The 8,441-nt window shown below is 43.7% G+C and overlaps 1 protein-coding gene across 1 annotated transcript in view; it reads right to left on the bottom strand.

The window, feature by feature from the left end:
* Positions 1–2,664: 2,664 nt before the first annotated feature.
* Positions 2,665–8,441, bottom strand: part of sh3kbp1 (SH3-domain kinase binding protein 1) — a 29,021-nt gene continuing 23,244 nt past the window's right edge. Inside the window, exons 7-17 of the mRNA XM_030768284.1 lie at positions 7,415–7,493; positions 7,223–7,311; positions 6,720–6,821; positions 6,372–6,423; positions 5,572–5,643; positions 4,961–5,144; positions 4,677–4,750; positions 4,148–4,257; positions 3,205–3,416; positions 2,949–3,012; positions 2,665–2,817 (exon numbers count right to left, since the gene is read on the bottom strand). Coding sequence (XP_030624144.1) covers positions 2,779–2,817; positions 2,949–3,012; positions 3,205–3,416; positions 4,148–4,257; positions 4,677–4,750; positions 4,961–5,144; positions 5,572–5,643; positions 6,372–6,423; positions 6,720–6,821; positions 7,223–7,311; positions 7,415–7,493 — 1,077 coding nt within the window. The 3' untranslated portion in view covers positions 2,665–2,778. The remainder of the gene's footprint in view (positions 2,818–2,948; positions 3,013–3,204; positions 3,417–4,147; positions 4,258–4,676; positions 4,751–4,960; positions 5,145–5,571; positions 5,644–6,371; positions 6,424–6,719; positions 6,822–7,222; positions 7,312–7,414; positions 7,494–8,441) is intronic.

Raw genomic sequence — 8,441 nt, 5'->3', positions numbered from 1 at the left:
TGCACAAACATAACGTCTTACGTACTGCAGTGTGTAATGGGAAGACAAATCCTTCCGTCAGAGCGCAGTGGTCAGACGTTACAACTAATGTGCCAACTTCGAAAAGTTTCGCAAACGTTACATTTTGGTTTAGAAAGCCGCTCCACCTCAAAAGTCTTGATCCTCTTACTGTACAGTTGTTTGAAGTGCAGGCTGAAACGCTGTCGGCGACGCTGGCTAAATATAAAACGGGAGTTTTGATATACGCGTGATGAAAGAGAAGAGTTATTCCAGGCTCTGTGTAAGTGACATATTATCTCCGACGGTTTGTACTGAATTGAGGAACCTACGCTCACAGTCCTTTTCCATAACTGCGGTCTTCTCTCTTAAACAATTAAAGCCTATTGGTAGAGAGTTTGAAATTATGTTGTCAACAATCACCTCAACATGACTGTCTCACTGAGGTCAGCTGAGACGTAGTGCTTGTTGCAAAATTCCTGCCATTGCTGTGTTCCTGCGTCTTTTATGTTGCGACTACTGTGAGCCCAAAGCTATTTATAGCAGCTTTTTTTTTATGAGAACAAACTACCCGCCACGAGGTCACGCTCATAAATTACTCAACGCTTTGTTAAAAACAAACAAACAAACAAAAAACAACAACTTTCCAAAACCATTGTAAATTTTGATAATATAACTTGAAAGTAAGCCATCTGATCAAAACTTAATCGCACACCTTCTACAATATATGAATAATAACAATGTATAGTTACTTCACATGTGCTCAGGTGTCTTGTCAGTTTACCGACATAAATTGCACTGTATCTGTTATCTGCAGGGAGAATGAGAATTCAATGGTTACTGGAGATGTAACTGGTTTTTGACTTCAGAGATGTGCAGTGTACTTGACTTGAGTGATATGCAGTGTATGTGCAGTGTCTCAGCACGAGACTCACTCGCTATCACAGTAGCGACTTCATCCAACCTGCGAACCTCAGCATACGGGTTGGCATGGGGAAAACAAAGATGCGGATCGCCCGGTAAAAACTGCAGTATCCCCTCCAGTAACACCACAATGCTGTCTGAAACTGGGAATCGTGTGCTGCAGCTGGAACTATTGTATTGTACCTCCATGACTCTCTACTATAGGCACACATGGTGCATGTAGTGTATTCTCCCTCTAAAACCATAGATTATTTACATTTGAATCAACTGTTATTAACAAATCCATATTTTTTCTTTAGTGTCTAGACCCATGTGATTACTTTATTCCTTACAAGATCTCTCTCTCCACTTTAGACCATGTTACTCCTTGTTGGTCTCCTCTCTTCTTGTTGGGTCTAACTTCATTACAAACACGAGACTCCACCCTCCCCTGATTGTCTCTCCTGTTTTTTTTTTTCATCATCTCCAGGGAAACACAACAATCTGCAGGCCTCACTGGGCAGCAATGAAGCTGCTTAATTCCCAATTAACAGAGCTAACACAGTAAAGAGCAATGGACTGACTCACATTCTGTTAAGTATGTGCCTAAAAGTGTATAGGAGGTACAAGTTTGTATGTGTGCAGGGGTTCTTTGTTGTGACTGATCAAAGAGTGTGAGGTCCTGATATGCCAGTAAGGAAACTCTTATTAGGACCTCAAACAATGCTCGAAATATCTAATCATTGAGATAAATTGTAAAATCTACTGAATGTCTGAGAATATTCCAGTTCAAATATGTTAAAACAGGAGAATAGTGTATAGTGAGATTGTATATTAGGTTTATAGATGGGTAGCTAGTCCCAAAACAGGTACATTAGCTTTTTACAACAACTTTGTAAGCGTATAAGAGTGACCATCCGCACTCCAACTTTCTGAATTTTTAACTGAATTATGATGCGCCACCTAGTGGACGAGAGAGGGAACTGGCATTGGCGTTGCTCAAACATAAAAAAAATAGTGATTCCAAAACTGAGTTTCCACCAAACAAGTTTGGTTTATTTATTTTTTTTTAATAAAATTTGCACACATAATTGCATTTTAGTACATTAAAATATAAAAGTATATATATAGAAGACTTTTTTTTTCCATAAGAAGTAACAGACTCAAGAAAACAAAGTGTGGATTTTCTCATTGTCATCAACAACATAAAACAAGACAAAAAAAAAAAAAAAGTTTAGAATGCTCCAAATAAAGAAGGCCTCAATTTGGGGTCGGTGTGGTAACCTCAAGGGGTGTAGATACAATCCCACAAAACTATGAAAACAATAAAGGCCACAAAGGTGAGGCAAAGAAAAGTACATAAGGTGAACCGTATGTAAATAAATGCACTGTTTTTTTTTCTCTCTCCCTGTAACTTAGGTATCCTCTGAATTGGTTGATCTAAAGCAGTACCAGTGAGGTGTTTAGGGCAAGTTTAACTCTGTGTCATAGCTCTGCAGACCAGCTCATCACTGTGGCAACAAGTCATCATCTGCCCCCCCCCCCCGGTTGATGTCACCAGCACCCCCAAGTCACATGATCACATAAAGGGCCACACCCAGGCACAGTGTCTGTGATTTTAACTTCAATCTCATGCATTACACACAAAGCTTTTTAATAACAAACAACAGACATATAAAGAACAAAAAAAAAAAAAAAAAAGTGAAAACTGAAGGTGAAGGGAAAACAGTTGTTTGTTTTCTATGTTTTTGTTGTTGTTTTTTTTTTTTCCTTTGTTGCTATTTTGGACCATTTTTTTTTTGGCACAAACTAGGTCGGCTGTGGCATGGCCTCAAGCATCAGTCAAATGCTGATGTCATACATCCAATGTGAGTGGGTTCATTTTGACAGAAGCTTCTTTATTTGCTCCACTTCCATCTGAAACAGCAAAGGACACAGGAGAGACTGTTAGCAACAGCCTGCAGACACAACCATCCCAAAACACGAGTAGTTCAGTCTCCAAGGCTTAAGCAAACAGAAGAAGGAGCCTTAGCTGCTTGTGATCTCACCTGCAGTGTCAAGCGAATCCGTTTCTCCTCGTCTAGCTCACTAACCAGTTGCTTAATCTCTTGTCTAAAACAAACACAACACAACAAACAGAAGAAGAAAACGTCAGAACACACCGCGTTGGGTGCACATCAGCACGCAAAGAAATAGCAATGCGTTTGTCCCCATTTCTCCCTGGTTCTTATAATACACCCCCACCCCACCCTCCAACCCTCCCCAAATTCACCCCCCTCCCAAAGTCTCCCTCATTGTCCCTACTTGTGCTGGCTCCTCATCAGTTCCACAGTTCCTCTAAGGTCTCTGAGTTGGGCCTTTAGTTCTTCTAGTGTGGATGGCCCCTGGGGATCAGCTTTTCCTCTGTGCTCCACACAAGGGGAGTGAGGTCGGAGGGAGACGCCCCCTGCCTGGGCGCTAGAAGACGAGTGAAGGACAGAGGGCTTGGGGGGCAGAGATGATTTGCTCTCAGGGACCTGTGAAAACACTCAAACAGTTTCAGGACCAGACCTTCCAACAGTCAGATTGTGCTATTGTTACTCTCAATAACAGCCTCTCCACAGTCTCTGTGTGACTGTAGTTGTTTTTCTTTTTATACTGAGGTAGGACAAGTGGAGGCAGGGGGGTTAGGGGTTTAGGGGGGTAGGGGTGTGGGTATGCAGGGGGTTTGGGGGGGGTGGATGAGTGGGTGATGACAACACGCAGTATGGAGTGATGGGTACAGGGTAAGGTGAGGGTCTTACTGTTATAACAGGCACTGCCTTAGGAATCTTCCTGGAGCTGTCATGATGGGGGGTTTTGGCAGGGGTCAAGTCCTGTTCCTCCTTCCCCTTCTCCTTCTCTCTCTTCTCCTCCTCTGGAGAGGGGGAGTCGAGGAGGTCAGGACTAGATAAGGAGGACTGAGAGGGAGAAAGACAAAGCTGCAGAGTTAAAGATAACCCACAGACAGGCTCAAAATGGGTAAAAGCACATAGGACCGACTGGAATTCACATAGAGAAATCCAATCTTCCTAAGGCAACTGTTTTTTCATACGCTCACATGCAGGAATGGATTGGCGATTGCATCTACAGCGCGTGTGTGTGTGTGTGCGCTGATGCATCAGAGTGGATGGGATAGCAGTAAGTTTACTAAACTGAGTGTGACTCCTGACAACCGTGCGCAGGGGACTATAGGGGTATGCGTGCGTGCGTTTGTCTGTCTACTCACAGACGTGAAGATCTGCGAGCGCGGTCGCCGGTCGGTCACGCGCGGTCTCGATGCCGTGGGGTGGCTCAGTTTCTCTGTGGAGGAGATGATTGAGTCGAAGTCTTCCACTTCTTCAGCCCAGCATAGTAGGACAGAGCGCAAGACCACATACACAAAGCACACACATATATGTATGTACATACACATATATATTCACGCCACAATACAGACAGACAGACAGACAGACAAACAAACACATAAAAAAACACACCACTTAACCACGGCAGACCATCAAGACGCAACATATATATCATCTCCTGTCTGTCTCCAAGTTTTGGGTTTTTTTTTTTAGTGGAGAGCCGCGAGGAGGAGGCCACAGTTAAAGCCGTTTTATGATCTAACTGGGAATGTAAGCGCAATGACTTAAGTTCCTCTTTTTGAAAGGAAAAAAAAAGAAAGAAAGAAAGAAAGAAAGAAATAGAAAGTTGAGTGATGAAGAATCCAGTCATTGCACACACACACACACACACACACACACACGTAGGCTCACCAATGTCATTAGACTTGTCAGATGAGCCTCTGTCCGAAGTTAAACCGCTTCCTTCAGATTTAGGGCTGTCACTCCTGCGCGGAAAAACAAAAATCAAACACGACTTATGCGTAAAGGTTACAAACAACATTAAATATGGTGATTGTGCATATAGTGTATTAATACCCAAATATTCATGCATGCTACACATAGGGTTGGTGTATTATAATTAGCAGGCGTGTGTGTGTGTGTGTGTGTGTGTGTGTATGTGTTTGTAGATGTGCGTTTCGGAGCGTAGGACTAACGGTATGTGGGGTCCTGCTGGTCTCTCAGGGCGTTTGGGGGGCAGGGAGGAGGGGCGGCCTAAGGAGTCTGTGTTCTTTGGAGGCGTGGGTTTCTTTGGGGGAACAGCGGGAAGAGCCGGCTTGTGAATATCTGTTAGTTTCACGTCCTCACCTGGAAAAAAAGCAGAACTGTTGTGATTTCTTTCTTTCTTTCTTTCTTTTTTTTTTTTAAATCATCTTACGTCATAATTTCACATCTGAAAGATGCAGAGCAGGAAAGGGGCGGTTCATACACTGAACAAGAGAATGCTGATTGGTTGAGGAAAAAAAAAAAAAAAAAAGAGCTGAGTTGATGCTGGTTGACAGAAGCTCTAACGAAAGAGGAAAAGAAAGTTAAAGAGAATAGCAGGTAAGCAGTTGTTTATGAGTCTGCATCGCCAAAACAAACACAAAAATACACAGTCCAAGAGAGAGTATACACACAAACAAACACACACACACACACACACACACGCACAGCATGAAGCCCATATTACTGCAGGCAGAACAGAGGTGTAAGCAAGAGTTTGAGCTGAGAGCTGGAACTGGCTGAAGGCATAAGTTTTGAACAAACCCACACGTCCTTTAGCTACCTTTCTCCTCTGTTCTTTGAGGAAGTGACTCAGGTCTTTCTGGTGGAACCTTTTTACCCTCTGGCTTTTTCTCTGGGGAATTAGCATACATGGAGAGGTCAGAGGACACTATGATTGTTTTGTGAAACTGCAACTAGCATTACAGACCACTTTCAAACCAGCAAGTTTCGCCGTTTTTTCTTTTTTTCACCGAAACCTCCCCTCTCTCAGCTTCCTCCAGTATACCTTCACATTTTTAACTAGCTTTAGCTCTCTGCTGTGTTCTGTGGCTTAAGATAAAATTAGCCTGAGGCATCTCTCACATCCTCTCTCTCTCTTTCTCGCTCTCTCTGTCTGTCTTTCTCTCCCTAGACAGTCATTAGGGGAGCAAGAGAGCATATTGTACGTGCGGAGAAAAAGCCCCCGGGGATTTGGTCGGAATATACAGAACTCATTTACATTCAAGATGAGTTCTTGGTATTTTAGCACTCACCCACATACAAACGGGCACTTTAACAGCGGAAGAAAAATCTTGCAACCACCAAGTGGTGCTAGTCTGGATTATCAGCGTAAGGTATAACTCCTATCTTGAAGCTTTTTCATGTATGGCCTTATAAGAATGAATTTAGATGGCTAAGTACAATAATTATACATTATATATATTGTGATGAAATATATATAATTTGACATGTCGGATGAAATGTAACAATACAAACATCTGACAGAGGACATTTCACGGGGTGAAATAAGATGAATGTATTTAAGGATAAATGAAAAACATAACAATAAGAAAAGATGTTGAGAGTGGAGGGCCATATTACCTGTGGTCTGTTTAGTAACCGGTGCTGCTGGTGGAGGTGGTTTTTTAGGTCTCTGTAAGCACAGGCAGAGTTGAATAAAGCCAAACAAGTCATTAAAATGCACCCTCTGGAGTCAAGACAGAGCACCTAGACATCAAAGGCCACGCTACATGTCAGACAGTGCTCACAGAATCAAAGGACGACCAAAGCAGGACACAGGGGAATGTGTGTGTGTGGTGTGTGTGTGTGTGTGTGCCTGTGGTTTCACTCTTAACAGCAGGGACTGAAGCCCCCTTAACGAGCTAGGCTGAGGACGTCCTGGACGCTGAGTTAAAAGCTGAAGCATGTGATAGAGAAATGAAAGCTCACCTCTTTCTCTACTTCAGGAACGAACATTTTCACAAAGTTGTCTGGGAAAACTCCCTGTTTACCATTCACTTCCCCCATCCACCAGCCTGCATCAGCACAGTCCTGTCCAGCCATTACCCACACGTACACACACATGCGCGCACGCACACACACACACACACACACACACACACACACACACACACACACACACACGCGCGCACACACACACACACACACACACACACATACAGACACACACACGTCTTTGCTATTACAGCTGCTACATTAACACCATACATTTATTCATTATTTACAGATTACGATAGTCAATATGTCACTGTTATATTGGCAACTAACTACACAGACAACAAAGTGTTAAAGATCCCATATAGAAAACAAATACAGTTGACAGTTCATCCACAAAGCGCATACACGATTCAGGTCATGTGATAAAATGCTCGAGTAAAACAGTTTATCTCACATGACCGAACTGCTCTGACTGACAGGTCAGAGGTGCTCACCTTACTAACAATGGTAATAATCTCTCCTTCTTTGATGGTCAGCTCATCTTCATTTTGTGCTTCATATGGAAATATAACTTTACAGAACTCTTTCTCTGAAAGCAGACAGATATCTTGTCTTAATTAACAGAACCACAACAGAACAACGCAACGTGAGTGAGCCTGGAAGGAAACATGAGGGATGACACATACTTTTCTCTTTGGTCTTACTGTCGGGCTCCGTCTTCATGGCGTCCGGGACAGCCGGGGGGGCAGCTTTCTTCACTGCCTGCTGGAAGAGGAGTAGGCATGGTCAGAGGCTTTTACCCAGCTATTCCACACACACACACACACGCACACACACACGCGCGCGCGCCAAACTGTCTTCCACAGCTGTCCCAGAGTTTATGCTGACAGTGGAAATAGACACTGTGTTGAAACGCTGTTACAGTGAAACACGTCTTTCAGAAGCTTTAGAGAACGTGTCTCACCATTTCAGCGAGTGAACATGTGGGAGTATAGATGAGAGCGTCGACTGAGAGTTAAGATAGGAATAATGTCACTGTGTGAACTTCTGTGAGAGCGAGAGAGAGAGAGAAAAAGAGAGCGCAAGAGAGAGCATGTGAATAGCATACTGTCCGTGCGGAGTGTAAGTATCCTGTCTCTTTCCTGTAGGGGAGTCGTACTCGTTCCACAAACATGGCTGGGCTGATCCACTCCAGCTTGGCATACAACGGGTCCTTTAACGCTGAGTGCCCGGTCTGACCCAAACACACACATACACACACACATACTGCTCTGTTCGCTCCAAAACCCCCCTCTCAAAAAAAACCAGCCCTCCCACAACTCACTCGCTCATTCGCTGCCTCTTCCTCCCCACCTCTTTCTTTTCCTCTCTTTCCCTTAACTTCTCTCTGTACCCCTCTTTCTCCTCTTTCATGCCTTCTCTCTCTCTCTCTCTCTCTCTCTCTCTCTCCCTCTCTCTCTCTCTCCCTCTCTCTTTCTCTCTCTCTCTCTCTCTCTCGTTTGAACCAGTCAGAGTGGAGTCTCATTAACGACAGGCATGTGGCTACCAAACGTAAAAGGAGCATTAGAGGAACATCAGCACAACATCTGAGAAACATCTGGATCCTGACAGGACCTTCCAGGGTTTTATACCACAGAGTCTCTGTTAATGTCCCAATTTAGCACTGCGAGTGAGCCTCACAGTGACAACTACATCTCCCATAAATCCTTTCAT

This window comes from Chanos chanos, chromosome 3 (assembly GCF_902362185.1).
Source record: "Chanos chanos chromosome 3, fChaCha1.1, whole genome shotgun sequence".
NCBI classification, from domain to species: Eukaryota; Metazoa; Chordata; class Actinopteri; order Gonorynchiformes; family Chanidae; genus Chanos; species Chanos chanos.
This window is presented reverse-complemented; position numbering and strand designations above follow the sequence as displayed.